Below are 26,875 nucleotides of genomic sequence, written 5' to 3' on the forward strand. Positions count from 1 at the left end.
ACTAATAGGCAAGCGAAAAGCAGGTGACTTTGTTGAACATGGTGGTGGGCTGAATCGTGTTCGGTCTGGAGTGGTTGTTCGAACACACCAACCAATCCCTCTGAGAGGTTTAAGGGCATCTTCTTCGAAGAGTTATTGTTTACTTCAACAAAAGGTGGACATTTTGTACATCAGTGTTTAACCTTGACCAAACTATTAAAATGTTTTTTGTTATGTGACCCCTCTCAGGTCACATAACAATAAAAACAAACAAGCTATGTTACGCAATCAAATTATCAAAGTGTGTGACACAAAACCTTTTGCATTCCATCACACAAGCACGCTCATACGTGCGTGTCCTGCCTGTGTCTGTGTGTTGAGCTCATGCAATAAGCAGGATGTCCTGTCCTCTGTCTCTATTGTCGAGTGGTCAGTCTGTCAGACTCTCCCCCCCATAAAGGCCACTTCCGCTATGTCAAGCCTCCACGCGCACACATACTCAACTGCATACACACAGACACACAACCCCCCCACCCCCCCCCCACACACACACACAAAGACACACAGTGTGGACATACAGCCCCATGCCAGCCAAAACACAATGGTAACCTGTACACCGCCCAACCAGTCACCTGATTATAAATAGCGGCTTTGGTAATCTAAAACATTTAGATTGCAGTGTAAAAATGGGCAGGGCTTTGATCGGAACCCCAGAAAAGCACTGTTGTTTTGATAAACAGGTATCGCACCATATTTTAATGAGGCGTGTTTCGCATGAACTTCTGATAGAAGAAACATAAGATGTTGAACAAAAATGAACAGATTTTGAAGAAGCCTTTGTTGATCTTAAATTGTATTTTAAGGTGTTTTGGGGTATTTCCATGCACGTTTTATTGTACTATGATTTATATAATATTTATTTCACATAGCCTATTACTTTCTATTATATTATGTCAGCGTAGTATTTGAAGTATTATCCAAGTTCTAGTACATTAGGTAGGTAGGCCTATTCTACAAAACAAACAATTACTATAGGACATACAATTAAGCAGAACTAAATCTTGATATTATTTAGCATTTGTTTTGCAGAAGAAAAATTTATATTTATTATAGTAGATGAATTGTGTTTTGGCAAATGTGTCATCAAATTCCAATTAGGCTATAGGTCAAAAGTGAGCTGCGTCTTTGTCCAAACCGGATCCATCCAGATCAGTACACTTGGCCTTCTAAGCTCTATACCACAATCATTTTAGATACATCCTGCTATCACGTTTAAAAAACGACACAAAATTCCAGGGTCACTATTTTTAAAATAGCTACCAGCTTCTTAACTTAGCCAGGGGTGACACAGGCAGCCTGCCCTCGTCTCAATCCCTCCTCTCGACGGTTCGCCATTCACTCCCCCGCGGTCCCCCCTTGCGCTCGACCGAGGTGCTATTGTCTCGTTTCCTGTGGCCAGGCAAAAAAGACTCCCTCGAGCTACTTATATTCGCCCCACGTGCGAACACGTCGACATCCACAAAAAGCACGCACCCCATAGACACAGACGCGCTCAAGCCTTGAGCACGAGCCAGGACGCGCACACAGTGAAGAGTGCGCGCGGTGGATTTGACGCGTTCCCGACAGCATATCCAAAGCGGAGCGAGTCGTCGGAGTTAAATGATAGTTACGACCGCAAGGGTTTTTTATGTCTGATTTCAGTGAAGGCTGGTCAATTATTATCATTTGGTCGATATTTTTGCTCTCGTCGGCACTGGAGTCAAAAGAAAAAGAGTTTGGACTATCGCAGACTCACGCAAAGTTTATGAACTTATGTCAGTATTTTCATTGATCATTTTAATTGCCTATGGAGGTGTTCTGTTGACAGCTGCACCGCTGCTCTGCTGCCATACAACCAGAGGTGAGCTGTCATCTTATTTGCTGGGTAAATGTTGATGTGTAGGATGATTTGAAACGTGTTTGTTTTAGCGCTCATTCAAAGACACCGAGTGAGCTCCTGTGTTGCGATCTGTGATCATGCATTGCAAAATGTGTATAAAATGTTTGATAAAAAAAACACAATAGGCCTACAATATATGGTAAACCATATGAAACAATTGAAACGTTTGAAATGTGACAATTAGAGATTTTAGATTTGATTAGTCATTGAAATGCTAATGAAATAGTTGCAACATTACAGTTCTTAAAATGTCCCCATTTTTTGCACATCTTTTGCTTAGGTCTGTGGTCAACTTTTTAAACTTTTACTGAAGATACTTAAATAGCATAATATTCCTTAATTATCATGTAGTCTTATAGGCCTGCCACACAAACGGTAAAACTGATTCCTGCGTTCTTGTCCGACATAAAGCTTTAATGTAGCCCCGTCACGTGACCTATGTAGGCCTAATGGAAAGCGCTCCAAACTTTAACACGTATCCGGAGGGGATCATTATTTGGCCATAAATTGTAATACAGCTTAGCAGGTTTTATGAGTGTTTATCCTTGGCTTTTAAGTCCTCCTTGTCGCTGTGTGTGAGAGAAAGCAACAGCTGGATGAGATCAGAACCTGAATCTGATACGTTTAAAGCAGTCTCCCAGAGGCTATATGCTCTCAGAGTCTGCCGCCCGCAGCCGGCAAGAACGAAGGGGGAAACACTGTCACGCTGCAGCTGTCAAGACCCTGACTGTGACACACACACACACACACACACACACACACACACACACACACACACACACACACACACACACACACACACACACACACACACACACACACACACACACACACACACACACACACACACACACAGACAAAGTCACACACGCACACACACATACATAAGTACACATCCGACCTCACAGCGTGTGTTTTTGTGTCTCAGTACCTATGTTTGATGGCAGGGTGTGTAATAGTGAATGATTAGGTCATTGATATGTGTGTGTATGCGTGATTGTTGTTCTTGTGTTCTTGTGTGTTTGTGTGTGTGTGTGTGTGTGTGTGTGTGTGTGTGTGTGTGTGTGTGTGTTTGTGTGTGTGTGTGTGTGTGTGTGTGTGTGTTTGTGTGTGTGTGTGTTTGTGTGTGTGTGCGCTAGGGTACAGTGAGTGGAGGCTTTTAGGGAGGCGTGTGAAACCGTAGTAAAGATGTCACATTGCAGCTGGCACAGGACTAGACTGATGGACAGCTTCCACACACAGCTCTGTCTTTGTGTGTGTGTGTGTGTGTGTGTGTGTGTGTGTGTGTGTGTGTGTGTGTGTGTGTGTGTGTGTGTGTGTGTGTGTGTGTGTGTGTGTTTGTGTCTGTGTGTGTGTGTGCGTGTGTGTGTGTGTGTTCATTTGCATTTTTGGTTAGGTAGGTCATCATAACCTAAACTTAACATAGTCCTGATCATAACCTGATCATCCTTATCATAACCTAATCATAACCTTATCATGACCTAATCATGACCTAATCATAACATAATCATAACATAAACAATAACTCCTCATAACCTAATCATAACCTGATCGTAGCTAAATCAACTTAATCTTAACCTAAACATAACCTAATTATATCCCAAACATTACCTAATCATAACCTAATCATAACCTAAATATTACCCAAACATTACTTAATAATTACCTAATCATAACCTAAATATTACCTTATAATTACCGTAACATTATCTAATCATGACCTAATCATTACCCAAACATTACGTAATCACAACCTAAACATAACTTAAACAGAGAATGACCAATCAAGGACAAATCCTTGAGGTCCAGATTATTGTCTGCAGCAGTATAACGACTACCCTAACGTTTCAAGACATCATTGTTCCAGTGGGTGGAAACAGAGCTGGTTGCAAGGCAGGATGTTTTCATTGTTTTACAGTTATCCCATGAATAACCCTCACATTGTCTTATCATAGAATAACCAGCCCCTTGATAACAGCAGAGTTCAGCTTGACCTGAATCTCTTCAAATGAAGAATCAATCATTTGCGCTCTGAAGGGAATTGGATTTAGATTCACCCTACCCGGTTGGAAGGGTACGTTAGAGAAAGTGTTGATGTTGTGTATGGCTGCAAACGTGTAGGGTGAAGGGTTAAGCATTAACACTGGGAAGTGTTTATAGCCACGGTGGGACCTGGAATCACTCTTGTTGTCACTTCACTGACTTCCAACACGCTACGTGCAACACTTAACATTCAACTTTCAACATTGAGCCAACACAGAAATGCGCAAAACAGAACATTTGAATCAAGCATTTACGCACAAGAACTATCCCTAGGACATGAGCTCATACAGAGAGCCTTTCACTCGGTTCAATGGAGGCATTTTATTATATTGCTATCAGGAACCTGATCTTCTTATCGTCTGATCTTCTATTTGGAAACATCTTTATGGAAATGGTTTGTGATTTCTGATAAGTTGGACATGACTAAACGTTCTTGTTTTGTTTATGTAACGTACGATTCAAGTGCAATCCATCATTCATGATTACAGTATACTGTATGAACGTTGTTTCAGTATTCAACATTTATTCTGCCCTGTTGGGCGGGATGAAGGACACATTGTGTCTTTTCATGCATACGTTAAATCGTGGGCTTATGATTATATTATTTGTCGCTTCAGACATTCAGTTTTGTATGAAGCAATTGTCTGGCTAACAATGGCTTCCATAATTAAAGGAACTGCGCCTAAGCAAATTTAAAATATGTGATAAACATGAGGCCTAAATACTTTCAACAAATCATGTTTTAAAACCACAAGCTTTGGTTTGATACATTTTATAATTAGCTTAATATTGTCTAAATATCGTTCACATTATTTTTACACTGTCTCTTTCATATGGTCGGCCCATGTTAAAGGTTGAGTGCAACATTAACAACATGCAACCCTTAACAAATACCCCACCGTCTTAAGGTTTCTTAGACAAGCCGTTTTGCGTCTCAGGGCCTTGTTGTGGTTTTATTGGGAGGAAGTGACCTTGTGCTTTTTCCTTTCTCCCTTCAGGAGAACTCAGCCGGCGGACCCTCCTGCATCCTGAGTGTGTCTGCGTGCGTTTGCTTTTACGAGCGTCCATGATGGCTTGACTGGTGGACCCTTCATCGTCCCCCCCCCACCCACTGCAACCGTTGCGGATCCGTTCCTTACGACCTCCCTGCACACCTAATCAGAGGACGCTCTCCCTCTCACTCTTCCTCTCTCCGTCTCTCTCTCCCGGTAAAGCGAGCGTCATGGCTAGCCTGGTGATCAACGAGACGGGCATGGAGGACTGCGGTATCGACGATTCCTTCAAGTACAACCTGTACTCGGTGGTCTACAGCGTGGTCTTCGTCCTGGGCCTGGTGACCAACTGCGCCGCCCTCTTCGTCTTCTGCTTCCGCATGAAGATGTGCAACGAGACCACCATGTTCATGACCAACCTGGCGCTCTCCGACCTGGTGTTCGTGATCACACTGCCCTTCAAGGTCTTCTACAACGTCAACCGCCACTGGCCGTTCGGGGACGGGCTGTGTAAGATCTCGGGCACGGCCTTCATCACCAACATCTACGGCAGCATGCTCTTCCTCACCTGCATCAGCGTGGACCGCTTCCTGGCCATCGTGTACCCCTTCCGCTCGCGCTCCATCCGCACGCGCCGCAACGCCGCGGTGGTGTGCGCCGCCGTGTGGCTGACCATCGTGGGCGGAGGGATATCCGTCACCTTCTTCTCCACCATCAACCGGGCCAACCGCGCCACCACCTGCTTCGAGGGCTTCTCCAAGAAAACCTGGCAGAACTACCTGTCCAAAATCACCATCTTCATAGAGGTGAGTCCGTGGGTGGGCGTGGTGTCCGCACTGACACTGGTTCGTGGGATGATGTTTTATTTACCAAAATCATTACCATATATCATGATTTGGATTTTGGCATCATCCGAGAACTTAGATGGCTGATCCTACAAGTAGTGGACTGTTTCCAACGCTTTGCCTAGGTGATGCAAGCACGACAAAGTGTTCCTTTTTGAGGGTATAAGGATATTGAGGGAATTTTTTTAATGTCTTTGTTTGGAACCCTAAATGTTTAAGCGCTCGTTTGTTTACAACTGGGGCCAGGTCTTTGGATTCCTGCTCCCCCTGCTGGCCAACCTGGTGTGCTCCTCCCTGGTGCTGCAGACGCTCCGCCAGCCCGCCTCTGCGGGCCACGGCTGCGACAGCAAGAGGCGCGTCCTGCGCATGATCCTGGTCCACCTGGGCATCTTCATCATCTGCTTCGTGCCCTACAACTCCATCCTCTTCCTCTACGCCCTGGTGCGCACCCAGGCACTGGCCAGCTGCAGCGTGGAGCGCTTCGCCCGGACGCTCTACCCCATCACGCTGTGCATGGCCAGCCTGAACTGCTGCCTGGACCCCGTGGTGTACTACTTCACCTCCGAGAGCTTCCAGAAGAGCCTCACCGCAGGGGGGAAGGGCTCCGGGGCGCGGCACGAGAGCATCCCCCGCAGCGAGACCCACCTCAGCGCGGACACAGACACCCAGGGGGGCACGGGCACGCTCACCAGGTACACCACGCCCGAGCCCGCCAGCAACGGCAAAGAGACACGGCAGTCTGAGAGCCAGTTCTGACGGGGCGAGGCGGGAGGAGAGGAGAACGGAGCGGAGTCGGGATGAATATGTAAGGATGCACCCCTGAACGACCTCGAAACTCCTCCAAAGAGTTGGACCCGGAGCTTGAGAAATAAGGCTGTGAGCCGGTGGTTTTTTTAGAGCGGGTTGACAAACACATAACTCAGCAGATTAGTCGTCCTTGGGTAAATCCCGAGGTTCGGCCTGGGCTTTACGGATTACGAAATGGAAGGGAGGAGGAATGCGTGAAAGGAGTTAGGTGTTTACCGTCGGGACTAGAGGTGGTACCATGCCATAACAAGCCTTGTGATGGACCGGGGTCATGGTAGCTCCAGGGTACCTCCAGGAAAAATATAAGTATTATTAGGCTTGTACAAAGATATACAGGGCAAATGACTACTACACATGCACACAATACACCGCACACAAACGCACTGGATTATTGCGAATAAGATTTGAGATTGTTGTTTTTGTTTGTCCTTGCCGCTGCGACATGCCACAACGATTATGCTTGTAACAAACACACACTAAGCCTGCAGACTTTTTTTTTTATTGTTGTATTGTTCAAGCTGTATCCTGGGATTGAGAGTAGTAGCTTCATACAAGGACACCGCCTTGCGTGACGAGTTTCATTGCTCCCCGGCCAGCGGACCATCCTGACCTGTGGAGGAGAGTGACTCACATGGAAGGCAGGAGCCATTAAACCTCTAAACTCAACTATTTTCTTAGATGTATTCATTGTTGCAGGCCAGTCCCTGTTCTGACCTTGCTGTTTTAAATGGATATAAATGCCTTCACTGGGAGAGTAATCCCAATCATTAAATCTGAGCTGAAAGGTTTTGTGCAGCATTTTGAACTACAGAAAATTAATGAATCATTTGGCAAATAATGATAATAACAAAAGTGTGCTTCAGAAAGGCAGTTATTTGGTTGATTCAACGTCCTGGCTGCTTGTCAGACAGAGTTAATGAAAGTAAATGAAAGACATCACCGTTGGACCTGGTTACTGTTATATATAAATAAATAAATAAATAAATAAATACATATATTTATTTATTTATATATTATTGGTGGGTGCCATTATTACGGCATTTTATGGACAAGACAACAATTGGTTTATTCAAATCCATAGGTTGAAAGCAATTGTTGGTTGCAGACCCAAATTTCAATCTTTAGTGAAGGCAGGTTGGTGTGGAGTTTCTCATCTCAGAGCTAATTCCATAAATAATCATTCAAGTAATCATAAATTACTTGAATGATATACATAAATCAGCAATGACAATAATCTTTAGTTGCAGCCCTAATTGCAATAATTAGTGAAGTTTGGCGTGCTGGAGTTCATCATTTCTGGAAAAGTCTCTCCCAGCTAGGGGCCGTGTGCGGCTGTTTCAACCAGAGGCCTAATGCTTATTATAACTACAGAAATGGTCCATTGTTTCCTGCCGAAAGAGCCGTCTCCATCTTAATCTGGCCTCTAAGTCTCTTACACGCACTGCTTTACACACACACACACACACACACACACACACACACACACACACACACACACACACACACACACACACACACACACACACACACACACACACACACACACACACACTCAAACACACAGTCACACAATTACCTATTCAAGGAAAATATTACATTGTTGTCAGAAAAACAAAAAGATGGAGTCGTTAATTTGTCTTTGTCTGTTGGGTGTGTGCTTTTATTACATGTACATGTTGTAAACGAGGTTAAGGCCCACAAGATAACAAATCGAATCTATGAGCCTTTTGCCAGACACTAATTGGGAAGCATACACAAAGAGATTGGCTGATATTGAAATCCCCTTGGATATGACCTTCATATCGGTATCTTCCTAAAATTATCATCTTCAACTAGTGCAGAGGTCCTGAGAGACAGTGAGATAAACAGGCAATGAACAGATGTAATCCAAAGTAATTAACGTAGTAATTGGAGGAGCTGTTTTTTGTTTTGCTAAAGATAAAATTATATCCTTTGGGTAAATTAGCTATTATGATTACAAAAAGCATGGCCAAAATATTATGATGATATCCAACGCCGACGTAAAAAAAAGTGTGAGACTTATAGCCGACTGAAGAACAGCAACATTTGTAAATGGGATAAACACTGGGAGGGAGATATACAAGTTAAGTGTACATGTCCATCTGGATTTATTTTGTACTTGGCCAAATGGTGGCGAAAATACCTCGGCCAGTTGATTTGGCTTTAAGTGGGTTTTACTTAACATGCTTACTGAAGGAAAGAGAATCACCTCCCTCTAGTGGTGCTGTCCCCAATGTATTCACAGTCATACCCAGCTGCAGCCCCGAGCACTACCAGATGTTGATTCCTGTCCCTAGATGGGCAGAGAGTACTTGAAGCACTTTCCCCACTTCCAACTTATTTTGTGTCTCGGCACTGCAGCATACTGTGGGGGCCTCTCAGGTCAGTATACTGAACAGATACCTTGGAAATGTGTCAAAATCACAAAATCGGTAGTCTTTCATTGCGTCCCCTTTTCACTCTGAAACACACACACAAGGATTCATTGTCATCTTACATCCAACAGGAACTGTTTCACGTTTCAAACACACACAAACAGGAACAAGACAAACAGAAGTGAAAAAAAAAAGGTTTATGTTGTGCGTTGCAGAACAGGGAAGCAGGGATCTGCCGACGCCAGCGCCGTGATTCAATGAAGACACTCGCACGTCCTACCAGGCTGCAGAAAACTAGAACGCAAATGGCGCTCCACAAAGTCTAACAACTTGAATGGCGTGACAGCCTGCTCAGATGCGCACAACTTCTTCGTAAAGCGCCTGCTTCAGCCTACTCCTGCTGCCCAGGTAACCAGCTTAGTGGGTACCTACATGTTCCTTGTCCATCCTTCCCAGTCTAGTCAGTTTAAGGCCCAATCCCATTTCTACCCCTTACCCCTTCCCCTTCCCCTTCCCCTTCCCCTTCCCCTTCCCCTTCCCCCTCCCCCTTGTTTTGAAGGGGTAAGGGGAAGGGGTAAGAGGAAGGTGTGGTTATGAGGGGACGCCTGGCCACCCCTGATGGCTACCAGCTTGCTCAACACCCCATCACGGTGTACAATGGTAAAAAATGAGTCACATCCCTGGAGGATGGGTCTCTCACCTTGCATTCTTTCTAGAATTTCTACCTTGCAAATTAAGGTAGTTTTTTGTTTTCCTTTGGCGTAGTGAGTGTTTCGAATAGGGCCCGTAAAGCTGTAACAGAGGCTGTAGGTGTGTTAAGGGCTATACAAATAAAATTGAGCTGTCTTGAGTTTATATTGTCACAACCTGGCTCTTGGGTCTCACAATAAATGGGATGACCACAAATAATGACCATAACCATTTTTAAATGTATTTCTCAATAATGTTAACAAATACTCAAAACCAAACATTGATCATGGTCATGTGACAAACCGACAAGGGAAGAGAAGACTTTATCGTCGAACCAGCAAGTGTGGGTGATGGCCTTAATGATCAGTGGTCAGAAGACATCATGACCACTAGATGGCGCCAAAGGGCCGTCACAATATTAACCAAGTATGTTAAGAGAGTGATACGATTATGATAATGATTATTAACACGAAGGCATTAATAACCACAATGTTCTTCTAGAGTGTTGGAAATTTAAACCAATACGGGTCGCTCTCATAATATAGGCTTAAAACCTGCTCTACGATACATTAAAGGCAACACATTTAACTCTGTCTGTCTGACCACCTTCTGTCTGATCAAGATCTGTTTTTCTGTGTCCGTCTGTTGGCCAGTCCATCTGTTTCTCTCCCTTTCTACCTAACTGTCCCTCCATTCGTGCATGTGTGTGTGTGTGTGTGTGTGTGTGTGTGTGTGTGTCTGTGTGTGTGTGTGTGTGTGTTTGTACCTGTATCTATCCATCAACCTCAAACCCTTTTTTTTCTACATTGTGCTATAAGCTATGAACACATCCGCTTTTGTGTGCGCGTCCTTCTCACAGTTTCCCTTCCTTGTGCAACCAAGTTACAACACAACGCTTTAGTGGATGCTGCAGCAGCACCCACACGCGTGTCACTACGAAAAAAACGACTTCCTTTGTCACTGTACTGCGGTTAACAGGAGTGGCACATCATGAGACAGCCACCTGGACAGAGTCTCTCCGAGCCCTCGTCAAATCGTAAGAGCCGTAATGCGGAGGGTAGTGCTTGAGCTAACCCCTAGGTTTCAAAAGTCGTGCATCTGTGTCAGCTGGTGTAGCATGCATGAAGAGGAGGGCCGAGGTGGACCGTCTGCCCGCTGAGAACAGCCTGCCATTGGGCTTACTTTTGGAGAGGAGAGCCACACACCAGAAAACAAAGTGACCCTGCAGATGTTACTTTTGGAAAGTGTAAGTCATGATAATTATTTGAATGTGCCTTAGAATGTAGTGTTGTTTATGCATCAGAAATAGTCGTCTGTAGCCTCAACATCACCCTACATTGAAAAAAGGTGAAATTTGACTAAGCATTTGCATACGTTTGTTTTAAATACTCCAATTTTCAAAATGCATGTTGAATTATAGGAGATGTACACGTCTAAATGTGAAGTACCTGTTGCCCATGCACTGCATGCTTTATATTTTCTTTCTTGCTTCCTCGGCCGGCATGTCCCCTCCAGGCAAGGGTCCGAATAGGAAGGGCGGAGGTCTCGCCTTGACAGATAACAGAGCAGTGGTTCAGGGGATAAGCTGAATGATTGCCCTCTCTCTCTCACCCTCTCTCTCTCTCTCTCTCTCTCTCTCTCTCTCTCTCTCTCTCTCTCACCCTCTCTCTCTCTCTCTCTCTCTCTCTCTCTCTCTCTCTCTCTCTCTCTCTCTCTCTCTCTCTCACCCTCTCTCTCTCTCTCTCTCTCTCTCTCTCTCTCTCTCTCTCTCTCTCTCTCACCCTCTCTCTCTCTCTCTCTCTCTCTCTCTCTCTCTCTCTCTCTCTCTCTCACCCTCTCTCTCTCTCTCTCTCCTCCACCAATGTGCTTCCTGTATGAGTCTTGGCGGCTGAGGCCTTTTAGCTCCACAGTCATTCACTCTACGGCACAAGAGAGGACGGGCTTTGGATTGATATTCAAGCCGAAGTTATTTGTTTTTTATCACATATTCCCATTCTCATTACGAGCATTCTGATTGGTCCTGCTGCAGGTGTGTCTTCAATGACGTGCGAGTGCGGAACCGGTGTCCACAGGAACGGCTGACTGCTGACCACCCCACACTCTACCATCAGAGACATTTCACCACAACTCGTCACATTCCAAACTATTCCATTGGACTTCTGTCACATGGAAGGCCACGTGTTTGGTTCGATAAACGAAGGGCGTTCCGACAAGGGCAAAGAATGACTTCAAACAATGGCTCAGGGGACATCTCCTCGGAATGTCCCGATGACATGGCCAGCTGGGAGGAGACCATGGACACGCTGTATACCTACTTCTACCTGTTCCTCTTCATCCCTGGACTCTTGCTCAACACCATCGCACTTTGGGTCCTTTGCAGGCATATTAGGTATTCTACCGATGCACATTTATTCACACAAACACACACACACACACACACACACAAACACACTCGCACACACACACACACACACACACTCGCACACACACACACACACACACACACACACACACACACACACACACACACACACACACACACACACACACACACACACACACACACACACACACACACACACACACACACACACACGTATAGTTGTATGGTACTCAGTTTAAGCCTTTTGGATAACCCATCTCTCTCTCATTTCTCTGCCTGTCACGCAACTACAGCAAGAAAATGAAGACGCTGATCTTCATGATCAACCTGGCCTTTGCAGACCTGGCGCATGTCCTCTCTCTGCCCCTCAGGATCTACTACTACTTCACGCTCACCTGGCCCTTTGGACGCACCGCCTGCCTGTTCTGCTTCTACCTGAAGTACCTCAACATGTACGCTGCCATCGTCTTCCTGGTGAGCAGCCCATCAGAATTCAGACCGAATGATATAAAGCATCACTGTGACGATATGGTGGGGGGGGGGAAGTCTTATAGAAGTTCGACAGAATTTCAAACAAAGTTCAACAGAAAATTGGTAATCAGACAAAATGGAGAAAACATGAAATGTCCTAAATATAATCCAATCGTTTTGTATTATTGTCATTATGGAGTCCAGCCCCTCGACTCTTAGCTGATGAGCTCAATCTAGTTTGGGTTTTTGAGGGCCAGTGAGGATGAATCCACAGCATCTGCCCCCCCCTTTGTCTTCAGGTGTGCATCAGCGTGCAGCGGTGTGTGTTCCTGCTCAAGCCGTTCTCCGCTCGCAGCTGGAGGAAGCGATACGATCTGCTGATCAGTATTATTGTCTGGCTGGGGGTCGGAATGGCCTGCTCCCCTTTCATCTTGGTGAGGGGCGGCCAGGACAACAACACCAGTTTCAACCACTCACCCTACTCTTCTCCCACCCAAGCATCAACAGCCGGGACCATCCCCTACGGATCGCACTCCACCGCCAGCCCGGGCTCCAGCCCAGGGTACGGCGCCGCCGGCTCTCCTGAAGCCAAATGTTTTAAAGACTTGCCCACCCGTAAGCTGTCCCTATCCATGGCGGTCACCGTCATGGTTCTGGGAGAGTTGCTTGGCTTCCTGCTTCCCCTGGCTGCCATCGGTTACAGCTCGGCCCGCATCGTCCACTCCCTCCTCAAGACCCAGTACCAGGATCCGGTGGACCCCCTCCCCCGGGGACGCACCTTCACCGTCACCTCCTCCGTCTCCCAGACGGATTCGCTGGGGGACAGACAGACGGCCGAGGACAAGAGGAGAGCCCTGCGGATGGTGCTGGGCTGCTCCGCCCTCTTCCTCGTCTGCTTCGCGCCGTACCACGTCAACTTCCTGCTGTACCTGCTGGTGACGCAGGACCTGGTGTCCCACTGCGGCCTGAGGCTGGCCGTCCAGCGGTTCCACCCGGTGTCGCTGTGCCTGGCCAGCCTCAGCTGCTGCCTGAACCCCCTGCTCTACTACTTCCTCACCACCGAGTTCAGGAGGCACCTTGGCAAGCGCGCCTCCAGACTCTCCTCCAAGTTCCTCTCCTCCCCCCTCATCGCTGCGTACAGCTCGGGCCGGGTCAGAGCTGCTTCAGAAGAGGCTTGAAGGGAGCACAGACAGGCTCCGTCTCGCTCAGGCAGTAACGCTGAGCTGAGGGAAGGGCCGCTTCGTTAGTTTGAATAGAGAGGAGTTATATATTTGGACTAGAGGGAAGCAAGGTTGCTATGATCAGAGAGAGCCCATTTGCCAAGTACTCCCCAGATATGTGTTATAATGCCACGCCCGTTTTTGGACATCATAAGCTAAATGTGAAACAACTCAAGTCAATTTACCCAAGTCCAAATATGAGAGCTATTAATTGTTGCGTGAGTGTATCAGCTAGACTGGGTAGCCCCGCCCATTCTGCGGGCAATTTGAGTTCGCCCTGCACAAGGGTCTGGAGAAGAGTAATACATTTCTTTCTGCTTCCGTTACGTTTTGGCAGGAGCCAATCACCAAGCTGGCTTTTCCCCTTGGCGCGATATTGTCGCGATTATTGGTTTAACACAATGACAACAGGGAAGCAACGGCAAGCAGCCAATCGCGTACAGAGTAATTTGAACTAGGCCTGTTGATCACGCCTCTTGTGCTGAAGAAAATGACTGCAGCTTCCCCAGACCAACGTGCCATCTACGATTGATCTTGATGTGGCAAAGCCAGACTGAATTTGCTGTGCATCCTGGGTTTCAAAATAACTTTCATGTCACCAATCTTTTAGTAAATAAATCTGAAAATCTAAAAATAAATCTGTGATTTAATTAAATTCAGTAAAATTGCATTTGTATAGCCCTGAATCATATGTGTAGACAAGCTTCAATACAATCAGAAACTTTAACATAGTCAGACACACACAATGACACCCATCCGTATGAGCATTCAAAATCAGAGAACTTGACCGGCATCAAAATGTATGTATACATTTATTTTATAATGGTTTAAATTTTGAGTTAAAATAATTTCATGAATTGACTGTTGTGGCCCACATTCTGATTCTGGTTTGAGTCAGACTCTTAGGGCCTTATTTTAACGGTCTGAAACGCAAGTGAGAAGCGTCAAGCGCAAGTAGCTTTGTGGACGGTTCTATGGTGATGTCGCTATTTTACCCAATAGTATCTGTCCGCGTCCTGCATGACGGAGGCGTTACTTGTAGTAGGAGGCGTAACTTGTAGTCCGAGGCGTAACTTTTAGTGGAAGGCGTAACTTGTAGTCGGAGACGTAACTTGTATTCGGAGGCGTGTCTAGTACTTTTCCAAATCGCGGAAGTGATCTGTATGTAGCAGTGGTGCGCTGGTACATAAATGACCGCAACTCGGACCTCAAATATTATGCTGCTATCCATTTTGATGGTAGGCTGGTACGAACGACCAGCTTCAGCGAGAACGTGACGTATTTCCCTTGCTCCAGCCTTCCAGTTTGCCATTTGTGTCCGACGAGTTTGAGAAGAAAACTATTTTGGAAAAAATAAATAATCCAGTATAATGGTCGCCAGCCTTTACAGAAACATTAACATTGCAAGCCTTTTACATTGCAATAATATCTTGCCATTTTCGCCAATTTTAATTTCAACAAGTTCTGTCGTGTTTCTGTCGAGCCACGAGGGGTAGTAGCGGGCTAGTCATCATTAGCAACATAGCCTCTTTAGCAAACCAGCTTGAAAACACAACTTTACATTGAATTGCACGCAAAGCATGACCGTGCAATGCATAAATTGGTGACCGGATTAAAGCAGCAATGAAATCAAGTGTGTAAGAGGATTTAAAATCGACATTACAACCCCCAACGTGGTACAAATACAAAGAAAATACAGCTCAATCCCCATTGACTATGGGCGCAGCCATCTTCTTTGCTAGTTGTACAGATTTGCTCGCTCTACTTTGAAAGCGACGAGATACTACGACCGAAAGGGGGCGTGCCTCAGTGAAATGCCGCAAGAAAGCTGGGAGATTTGCGACTTTACCACTTCGTACATCCCTTATTATGTCCATGGTACATGAATCGCAAACTTCAAATGGCTCAGTTTATGGCCAAATAATATGTCCTAATTCACACATGGAATAGCGTTTTCTTCCACAACTTCAGAAACACTGAGTCTCAAATAAATTTCGGCAAAGAAAACTTAACACACATATGATATGCGGTAACTGTGGTTCTATTTAATGATATACGCAATAAAAAATATCGTTTCTTGCCAGTATTGTATGCATTAACGTTATCGACTTGTGTTCCTAATATGCATGTGTCTCAAAACTTATTACCGCTGTATCAGCTGTTCTTTCCCAAATAATTTACCAAGAATGTGGTAGATGAGAGAACCACAGTGTATGCACGAGGTGCACAAGCAACTTTATAAATGCGCCCTTAAAATAGCATCTGAACAACGCGCTGGATGCAAGAGTGTCGAAAAGATGCTTACGGGTTTTCTTGTTTAAGTTGATGAGAATGGAGAATTAAGCCTTCCTGGAAGTAGTTAATGCAGTTTTGTAGATGAGCATGCTGTCATGTCATGCAGATGAAAGACTTAATGTTGAGTTGAGTGCCATTTGCGGTATTCTTCAACTTCGCTTCGCTTTCATTGTTCGATTTTTAATTACAAGAAGAGTACAGAGCCAATGGCTGCAGATAAGGCAAAGTTCATTTAATCAGTGAGACTATCTACAGAGCCCCGGTAGTTACATAGGGGAGCAAGTGAATGGGGTAACATATCTGCCATAGCTGTCGTGGTTGCATTGGTTATGGGACGTAATTTATTCCTGTACGTACCTTATCAACATGGCTAACCACTATGTTTAATGACTCTTTATAAACACGCATTACTCAACACACCATAGACTTTTCTTGAGTTCCGGTGAAAGATAAAATAAATATTATTCAACACAGTAATACAGTATGTGGCTTTGCTCTAGATGGTGAGGTTATCTCCCACTGCGAACGACATGCAACAGATGCACCTGCACAGAACCCTTGATCCTTTGCAAGCTAAAGTAGGGCAGTAGCAAAAGAAGTAGGGTAGCTGTAGGGTATAAAGTACAGTAGAATATGCTAGATTAGAGTTGAGATCTGAATGTGGGGCCAGTTGCCACAGTAGTCCCAGACACCACAATGCTGAATTAAAAATAATGATAACAATAATAATACATATAATTATATGGTGCTTTTGGAGGGACTCAAAGTGCAAGTGAGTTGGGGAAGTGACAGCCACCTTGCAACACCAGGCTGGTTGGCGTATTATCTACAGATTAGTAAACGTTGATTAAGACTCAAGCGTTGCTCTAAGTTTCGAAAGGTATGAAAACTTGTAGTTGAAACTAACATGTGCCTTATTCCCCCCCCCCCCCCCCCCCCCCGCCCCTGCTGCACAGCTTCCCCTTATCTGAAGCAAATAACTGTTATCTTTATGCCATTTCCTTTTTAATGCCACCTCCACTGTGGTAGTTGTGAAAGTAGAATCTGGTTGCTTTTCAAGACAAAATTATCTCTCTGGACTTTCTCCACTGGTGGGCCATCTCTGGGCTTAAAGTAGCCGTGCTGGGAGTTCACCACGTCCACAGACCAGTCTGGCAGACCCAGTGCTAAATAACACAAGTGGAGATGGTGTGAAAATTCTGCTAAGCCCCTCCCCCAGAAATAACAGGAAGCATCATCTTCACTGTGCGTCTTAAGAGAAAGTGAGGAAGAGGAAGGGGAAAGAGAAGCCAGAGAAGCATAGTAGAATAGCAGAATAGTACCAAAAACTGAAAGAATGGCAACACAGGATAGGCAAATTAGGTATTATTTTAAAGTGTTATGATAACACAGGAGGGAGATTCAATAGGGTGAGTTGAGATTGTGGTGGGTGTTCATATGGGTGGGATGAGGAAAGTAAGGGGCGGGGGGGGATTGACTTTTGTTTTTCGGTGCCTGTGCTCTTCGGTCTTTCTACTGAGAAGGGAACGTTGACAGACGCCTGAGCTCCGGCAAAACACCAGGACGTCCCAGATAAGAGGTGGGGACCACGCACTACACGGCACTCTGAGTGGGATTGTTGCATTGTCGCGTTTGAATGTCAGTCTGTCGGGAGAACATGGAAAGGCAGGAGAGAGAGTGGTTGGAGAATAGTTTAACTCTGGGGTAATATCCCGCGGGAGGCCTTCAGCGAGTGGAATGTCTGTAACGCAGGGCAGGGCGGCCGTTGGCTTGCCCACGCACATGTGTGATTGTGTTTGTCTGTGTTTGTGTGTATGTGTGTGTGTGTGTTTGTGTTTACAAGGCTCCCATATGTGTGTGTCTGTTTATTTGTGTATCAGCAGGTTTAACTAAGCAGACTTTAGTCTTGTAAATGATGCACGTGGAAGGAGCTCATTGTTTCCCCACGCACACGCACACGCACACGCACACACACACACACACACACACACACACACACACACACACACACACACACACACACACACACACAGAGGGCTGATATAGGATGCTGTGTATCAGCCCACTGAGAGATGACTCACTGGAGAGAAGAAATCATCATTGGAAATTCCGGTGAATCTTGCAGTTGAACTGTATTTTATTAGGAAGACTATTTTTTGTTACATTGATATGATATATTTATATGTTTATTTTATATTACATCTTATGTAATTTACCTCGCTCTGCATAACCAAATGTTGGCCAGACACAGACACAACCTTGTCTACATGTGTGTGTGTGTCATACAGGCAGTTCTCATAGACTTGTTTGGGAGGAGGGGGGTTGGATATGTTAATTTATACTCCAACCACTCTATGTTTTGTTGGTTAGTGAGGGGACATCTTAAGGGAGTGAATCTTTATCTGACAGCTCCAGGGCTGCTGACTGGGGGGGGCTCTGCACACACACAGCACTCTGAGAATGAGTAAGTGCATGGGATACCATGGAGGGGTGAATCAGAGACCACAATAATTAAACAGACATAATCTCTGTTGAATTACACAACAGAGAATAAGTGCCAGGCCCGGTGTATCCATCTCCACACTGCTCTGACCGAGAGTTCAAACCCCTGGACTGACAGCAACCAACCACTACTTTCCTGTTTCTTGTCCTCATTTGCAACCTTCTTTGCCTCTTTTCACTCACATTATCAAGACAGCTTAATGTATCGATACAGTACAAAAAAAATTCAGCCATTTGGCCTGTTTGGCTTAGTCCCTTAAAGTTAATTCCCTCACCAAATGGTGGGCAGGTGGGTGAAATTGGTGAAATGATTACATTTTAAGATTCCCTCTCATTCTTTGAGTCACTAGTTGCCAAATCCAATCATCAAATCTCTGAGCGTTGAATAAACCAACGAGTATAACGGCAGGCCATACTAGTAAGGGGAGAGATAGTTGTGCTTTGTGACACTGGAAACATTCAGCAAAGGGGTTGTTTTTTCTATTTTGATGTAGGCCTCGTAGCAAAGGCCTGAGGTTACAATGTGCAGATGTGAAAGTGATGTCCCTTTTTTACCATGCACCTGACAGAGCGTAAGTGGAAAGGGCACACACCAGCCACATTTTCACACACATATTTAACCCACTACAGTAGTTTTATCTTAAAGTAATGTAAGCAATAAACTACAAAACCCATCTGAGAAAAAAGGTTTTTAAACATGTTAATTTTTTTCAGGCAGACTTCACCCCCTTCTCTCCTGTAGATCATTAGAGCAGTAATCTTATTCTGAATGTTCTTTTAGCAGTGAGATCATGGGACCAAGACTGGGACATTAGTGGCTCTACTGGTCAATGGATGGCGTGGACGACGCTCACAGCAAACACCTCTCCCCACAGACGACAACAAAGCACCTTGGCTGGATATACAAGAGGAAGATCAAGTGGGTGTCGGAGGAAGCCCAACCCCTCGATTGATCGAGGTGCTAGGTAGAGCCAGAGATCAAAAGCAGAACAGTCATGAAGATGAGCGGAGTGAACCAGAGCTGTGTCAGCAACACGGAGCTCCAGAGCTACCAGCACCAAGTCTATGTGGTGGTGTACGCCATCATCTTTATCCTGGGGCTGCCTTGTAACTTGGTAGCGCTCTGGGTTTTCCGGCAGTACGTGAAGGAGACCAAAAAAGCAGTGTTGTTCATGATGAACCTGGCCTTGGCCGACCTGATGCAGGTGATTATAAGCCTCCTCTGTAGATTGCTTCTGTAGGACTTTTGTTTTAAAACATTTAATGTAGCGAGATCCAAAAACTGCATATACTGTACTTTGATGGTTAACTTGATGGTTGCAAATTATCTAGATGTGGTTGCTCCTATAGTGACTGATCAAGGTCTGATTAATCGTTCATTTCTTGCAAATATAATCCCTTTTTGAAAGACCTTAAAGGTGAGACCTTTCATGTCTTAGGCCAAACTAAGATGCACCACTTCTTTGTTCACTTAAATTGAAGAGATCTTAATTTGCCCGATGTGTGATCAATCTCCTCTGCCCAGGTGCTCACCTTGCCCCTGCGGATCTACTACTACCATTACAACAAATGGCCCTTCGGCCAGCCCTTCTGCATCTTCTGCTTCTATCTCAAGTACGTCAACATGTACGCCTCCATCTTCTTCATGGCGTGCATCAGCCTGCGCCGGTGCGAGCTCAACATGTATCCCCTGAAGCACAGCTCGTCCAAGAAGAAGGGAGACTTGGTCGTCTGCGTCTCAGGCTGGCTGCTGGTCTTCCTCTGCTGCATCCCCTTCCCCGTCCTCCGCACCCCCAGGCAGCCCCAGGCGGACCTCAACCCCGAGGCCGGCGGCGATGCCCTGGTCGGCGCTACGAGCCCCAGCCTCCGGGGCTCTGCCGGAAACGAGGTTTGCTTCTCAGAGCTGCCCATGCAGCCCGTGGGCATACCGGTGGCCTGGACCCTCATCATCATGGCCGAGTTGCTGGGCTTCATCCTGCCCTTAGTCCTGGTGCTCGTGTGCGCCTGCCTGAACGTGGCGAGCCTGCGGAGCCGGACGGAAGGGGTGTCACATGACCGGCGGGAGCAGCGGCGGGCCATGAAGATGGTGATGAGCTGTCTGATGGTGTTCCTGGTGTGCTTTGTCCCGTACCACGTGACCTTTCCCCTGGACTTCCTGGCCAAGGTGGGCGCCCTGGGGTGCAGCGTGCGGGAGCAGGTGCTGCGGAGCCACCCGTGGACACTGTGCCTGGCGAGCATCAACTCCTGCCTGGACCCCATCATGTACTATCGCACCACCAAAGAGTTCTGGAGGCGGGGACGTTGAGACGTCGGCTGACACGCCGAGGAACCCTAACGTGCGCTGCCTCAAAAACCGCCAAAAGGTGGTTCTTGTTGTGGACGATTTGTTGAATGCAATTTTTTTATATTGCATCTTTGTTTTAGGTATCTTTTTTAAAACACAGGGGTGTTTTTACTATTGTTTCCATTTGTACTACTCCGTTAGTTATATTTCCTTTGCAGCAGGAGAACGGATTTTCCTTTTGTCTGCCGGAAAGTCCCCACACCATTTAATGTGAAACAAAAGATCAAAGCTCTGAGCGCCGAGGGAAAAAGGTGGTATTGACACAGAACTTGTCAATGCCACTGAGTGAATGTATAGAATACCGAAACCATTTAAAGAAGCATTTCTTTGGGAGAAATGTTATTGGATGAAACTATTGTATGATTAAACTATTTCATTAATAGTTTGTGTCATATATGTGTAATAGTTGTGCATTATAGTAATTTAAAAATAAACATATAGAGCAGGCTTCTAAAGGTAAAGAAATGTAACTTTATTCAACAACAAATTACAATTACAAAGTGACATTAATTTCAGTAACTTTACACAAAACCATATTATCTTTCATCAAAACAGTTAAGACTATCTCCTTGTGTTTAGAAACACACTTCACCAGGCACAGCTCTTTCCCTTCCGATTGTCCTTCTTTACAGCTAGATTTTTATGGGAAGCCGTTTTAATTGTTATTTCACAATTTAATTACAAACATTTGAAACATTTATATACAAAATTTAGCAGTCGTGTTTGAATCAATTGAAACAACTTGAGGTACACAAATAAAATCCTTGGAAATGGTAACGAAAAAGGTAGTCAATTGCAAAATTGCCAAAAGTCTCAATTCTGTTAGGTCAGTTATTAATTATTTTTGCACCTGCCACTTCTCATTCCCTCAACCGAATCTTATACATTAGCGTGTCCTGTGGGGGAGCAATCTGTCCTCTTTGAGGTTTGATGTCATCGATACAGTAACAAGTTCAGACAGTAGGAAGGAACTTCACGTACAGACTAAGACCTCCGGGACGGCCTCATTATGACGACACAAAATAAACAAACAAGTGCATTGTTGTGGGGTTTCATCCATCCGTCTTAGATAGGTTTTTAAAACGTACACCATTGAAGTCTGGAAGGTATAGGACTCTTCTAAACATCTCCCTAAGGTCACATCAGGCCGACATGAGACGGGTTTCACATATAACGCTTCTGTGTGAGGTGATCGGATGTTGCAACATGCCAATAGATGTAGCATCACTAGCTAATATATGTACGAAAGATAGCTTATACATGTAGGAAAGCTAGCTAATAGATGTAGGATCACTTGCTTATTGATGATTCAGGTTGTTATTTATCCCGGGGGAAATTGTTTCATTGCTAGCTAAAACATGTAGGATAGCTAGCTAACAGGATCAAACTAAACAGCCCCAGTAAAACATAAGCTAGCATTATGGAAGAAATGACCAGCACAAGACTAGATAGGGACCAGGTTAGTTCATAAGCAATCAATAACCTATAGATGTTACATTGTGGTAGCTTATAACGCTGAAACATCAAATTCACTTGGGGAAAGAGCGGGAAAAGCATAATGTTCAGTAGTAAGGTAATTTTTTACAAAAATACTCTGCTAGTGTGATAGCAGCTTGCTCTCTCTCTCTCTCTCCCTGTCTCAATCATTCTCTCTATATCTCTCTCTCCCTCTGTTTCAATCATTCTCTCTCTCTCCCTCTGCCTCAATCATTCTCTCCCTCTCTCCCTCTCTCTCTCTGTCATTCTCTCTCTCTCCCTCTGTCTCAATCATTCTTTCTCTCTCTCTCCCCCCTCTCTCCCTCTGTCTCACCCATTCTCTCTTTCTCTCTCTCTCTCTCTCTCTCTCTCTCTCTCTCTCTCTCTCTCTCTCTCTCTCTCTCTCTCTCTCTCCCTCTCTCTCTCTCTCTCTCTCCCCCTCCCTCTCTGTCTGTGTCTCTCATCAGGCCTTGCAGATTCTGGTCTCGGTAACAAACTTGTTCTCAAAGTGGTGGATGGTGAAGCACTTCTCTTCAGAACGCTTCTGGATTCTGCCACCTGATGGAGACAAGAAAAAGTTCTAGAAAACTTCCCACATCGTTTTCAATGGCCAATCTAAAACTAGAGCAAAAGGTAAGATTGTATTTTCAATAATTATAGTAGCGATAGTCAAAATATTTTAGTAAATAGGAAGTTATGCTGCCACCATACTGGGGAGCTCAATATCAAGGTCAAGAAAAATCTCCATCGTTATTGTGAACAGTTTTAAAGGTCCACTATGTAAAATGTAGGTGCTACCCACTACACCTTTAATGAATTAATATTAGCATGACGTTATTAAAATGCTTTTCCTTTGTCAGCTAAATCTTGAACGTTATTTAAAAGTTGAAGGTTTACAGCGATAGCATTGTGATTAAATGTGTTCAATTCAAATCATTGCAAACCAAACGATTAGTCATTAATCAAATATCTCTCATGCAGTTTACACATGTCATTTGTTTTCATATTATCCTATGCATCCCAAACGCGTTCCTGACCTGGCAGCTCTGAGCGGGGCTGCATGCGGTACGTCTCCTTGCCGTCACACAGCCGACGGATGTAGAAGCCCAGGGGCTTGATGTCGTCGACGCGCTCTGTCACCACCAGGTCCTCCTGCACCAGGTAGCTACGGTAGGAGCCAGACTGACAAACACAGCCTCCAGTGAACAACTCACACTGACATTAACGCTCAGCATAGTATACGTACGTCTATACGTTTCAGCAAGGTCAGCGATCGGGTTTCGACATCGGATTGGTCGCTTTTTGATCATTATAAACATGACTATTGGAGGTTTACTTTGCTGCATCTCGGAAAATGACGGCTAATTCAATAGGTCGGCTTAGCTCAGGAGGTAGAGCAGTGTTCTTGTAACCGAAAGGTTGCTAGTTCGATCCCCGGCTCCTCCTAGCTGAGTGTTGATGTGTCCCTGAGCAAGGCACTTAACCCTAACGGCTCCTGACGAGCTGGCTGTCGCCTTGCATGGCTGCCGTCGGTGTGTCAATGTGTGTATTAACCGCTGCAAGTCGCTTTGGATAAAAGCGTCTGCTAAATGCCCTAATTGTAATTGTAGGTCAGTGTGAACACTGGGAAATTATGATGGCGATTTGCCCCTTTGACCTTGACTAAATAAATGTGCCGTCTTATTCCGAGCCAGTGAGTGCAGTCGGCGGTGTCAGGCCGCTAGATGCCACCGGCTCACCATGAGCTGCATGAAGAGGTCCATGAGATCCTGGGGGGGAAGAACCACGGACGTGTTCAGCGGGATCACGAAGCAGGTCCTCAGAGTCAGGTCGAGGTACGCAGTCAGCTTCTACGCCAGGGAACGAGCACACACACCGCACGGTTAGATCGCAGGACATTTCCACGTCGACTTTTGTGTGGCAGAGAGCGAGCGAGGGAGAAAGAGGTTAACTGAGGGATACTGATGGAGCGGTGTGTGTGTGTGTGTGTGTGTGTGTGTGTGTGTGTGTGTGTGTGTGTGTGTGTGTGTGTGTGTGTGTGTGTGTGTGTGTGTGTGTGTGTGTGTGTGCGTGTGTCTGATGGTGTGCTACATGTGATGCGTGCGTGTCCAGTCCGCACCCTGTGGAAGTCGTGGAGGATGTAGGCGGGGTCGCCCGACCGGAAGCGCGGAGGGGGCACGCTGATGACGGCCATGTTGTCGGAGATCTCCACCTCCTCCTCCACGCGGGGCAGGTAGTAGGGCTGGTTCTCGCCGGCCACCCCGGCGGACACGTCGCTGAACTGCATGGATCCGTGGTACAGCCGCTGAGAGACGGAGGAAAACACCCCCCCCCACCGTACCGTGAGCTTTATTGCGTCGGTACACAGTGGCTGTGGTTGGAGGAAACCCAACCCCCTTGTACGGGCTAGTCACTGCCCACCGGAAGTCAAACACACAAAATTTAAAAGAGTTTTTTAAATCCATAAAGGGCCATTTGAGTACATATCTTATCCTACTTTGTAGTCTAGATTTGGACATGGGTCCATCTTTAGCGTTAATATGTAACCCACAGCATCTTCTTTCATCTGAAATATGTTGTTTTTAGCGTGGGATTGTTTTTCCTTTGAATAAGGACAGCAGTTGACAGTTATGAATAGCAGACAGTCAACTGTTCATGGTTTCGTTCTGCAGAAACACATAGGTTGCTGTAAAAGCACCTGGTGTGGTTTAACAACCGATACAAGGTAAACTGTACGGAGTGCACGTCTGTTCACCTTGTATCTCTGAAGAGACCACATGTTGAACTGTTACCGCTCCTTGTCATACCGAGCTCAAAAAAATAATACCAGTCGATTAAATAATGTGGTTTCTCAACGAATGTTCATTTTAAGCATCCAATGAATCATACTTTAAATGAACTGAATAGAACTGCTATGGAGATAAGAGTTTCTTTGTATAATAAAATCATCTCAATGAGACACTTGTTTACACATGGGCTGCGGCCACAGAGGGAAAGTTCTATCGATGGGAATGACAGGAAGGGGCTTAAGATAGATACTTTTAGTAGGCCTAGATTTATTCTATTTATATCATTGGAAAACATCGTTGGAAAACAGGAGGAAAGGCTAACCATGATATCATTAGATCCACCCCCCCTTTGATCTTATTGTAGTAATTTAGTTGACACTTTTATGAGCACTCCTGGGATTAGTTATTCTGCTCAGGAATACCTACAGCTAAACTGCAAACATTAGAGTAGGCTATTAATAATTAATTACAATAACATAACCCCTTGTCCACGTCGACTTCACTATGTGCCATTTCGACCCTGCTTTCCATTGCCTACTTACTTTCGGGGTGAAGTAGCGGTAGAGACATGCTCCTCCAACGATGAGCCCGCTGAGGATGAAGGCTATCCCCAGCAGAGTGAGAAGAGACCCCGCTGTGGAGCTCTCGCTGCCCAACCGAGCACCCGCCAGCTCGGGATCCTACGAGGAGGTAACGGGTCAGGCGCACGTATAAGCGCGCACGCAGACAGGCGCATGACACATGCAGCGCGCAGACACACGATGCACACATTTAACTAGTAAAGAGAGGTCAGCTATAACCGAGATAAAACATCACTTTACGGACATGCGTTAATATGAAAGCAGACGACTATTATTCCTAAAGATGGGCGGGCCTATACTACTATTTGTCAACCCTCCGCAGGTGTAATCTATAATCCATAGACCGCTTCCACGAAACAAGAACAAATACAATGCAAATCCATATTATACTGATGCATACAAAACGTTTATTTTCACTCTAATAGCAGGACGTATTATGTTTGCCCAATAATAACGGCTACAATCATGAAGGGCATGTTGATTGTTGCGTGATGGCGACTGTAAAGAGGCCTCACGCGAGTCCTGCGACAGACAGACAAACACGCAGAGCCGCTGGCGCACCAGACAAAATAATCATTTACCGTCTCTGAAGCCGGGACTTCTTTCCCCAGCGCCTTATGCGCCAAAGCGGAGTTGAACGCGATCTTCACCATGTTGAATTGACAGTATGGCCTTCCTACGTGAAATAGTTGTATTATCAGTGCAGACAGTGATGTCGGTTTCGGTTATTCTCGGCAGCTCCTCCGCTCAGTGACGCACTTTACAACCTCGGATTTGTTCTGCACTTCCGGTTTTGCTGGATGACCTGCAGACAGGGGCGGAGCTGGCCCACTGGCCACCAATTTTCCGTTATTCTCGTTCTCAGAAATAAAGATGGTAGCAAGTGATAAGTGCATTATTAATGCAATGCACCCTCCCCCCCATTGATGATGATGAAGCATAATATCACCAAAACCATCGTTTGATATAGTAACAATATGTGGATGTGATCATTGTATAATATGCATGACGGAATGTATTATGAGAGATTTATTGACATTTGTGCAACATAGTGCCCCAGCAGTTGCAAGCATTAAACTACACAAAACAAGCTGAAAAGGTCACATCAATAGAGTCGAAAACT

At 45.5% G+C, this 26,875-nt stretch overlaps 3 protein-coding genes across 3 annotated transcripts; 2 read left to right on the forward strand and 1 right to left on the reverse strand.

The window, feature by feature from the left end:
* Positions 1–1,395: 1,395 nt before the first annotated feature.
* lpar4 (lysophosphatidic acid receptor 4) lies at positions 1,396–7,811 on the forward strand. The gene is made up of 3 exons (XM_056600117.1): positions 1,396–1,879; positions 4,960–5,759; positions 6,045–7,811. The coding sequence occupies exons 2-3, from the start codon at positions 5,184–5,186 to the stop codon at positions 6,552–6,554; spliced, it is 1,086 nt and encodes a 361-aa protein (XP_056456092.1). The 5' UTR covers positions 1,396–1,879; positions 4,960–5,183; the 3' UTR covers positions 6,555–7,811.
* Positions 7,812–10,467: 2,656 nt separating this feature from the next.
* LOC130390261 (uncharacterized) lies at positions 10,468–21,920 on the forward strand. The gene is made up of 6 exons (XM_056600124.1): positions 10,468–10,937; positions 11,721–12,080; positions 12,368–12,548; positions 12,845–13,717; positions 19,528–19,767; positions 20,088–21,920. Exons 2-6 carry the CDS (start codon positions 11,914–11,916, stop codon positions 20,865–20,867), a joined length of 2,241 nt encoding a protein of 746 aa, XP_056456099.1. The 5' UTR covers positions 10,468–10,937; positions 11,721–11,913; the 3' UTR covers positions 20,868–21,920.
* Positions 21,356–26,531, reverse strand: LOC130390257 (integral membrane protein 2A-like). Its single transcript, XM_056600118.1, has 6 exons — positions 26,334–26,531; positions 25,714–25,851; positions 24,502–24,687; positions 24,122–24,232; positions 23,420–23,564; positions 21,356–22,940 (listed from the first exon to the last, which is right to left on the reverse strand). Exons 1-6 carry the CDS (start codon positions 26,403–26,405, stop codon positions 22,846–22,848), a joined length of 747 nt encoding a protein of 248 aa, XP_056456093.1. The 5' UTR covers positions 26,406–26,531; the 3' UTR covers positions 21,356–22,845.
* Between the last annotated feature and the right edge of the window lie 344 nt (positions 26,532–26,875).

This window comes from Gadus chalcogrammus, chromosome 10, assembly GCF_026213295.1.
Source record: "Gadus chalcogrammus isolate NIFS_2021 chromosome 10, NIFS_Gcha_1.0, whole genome shotgun sequence".
Lineage (NCBI taxonomy): Eukaryota > Metazoa > Chordata > Actinopteri > Gadiformes > Gadidae > Gadus > Gadus chalcogrammus.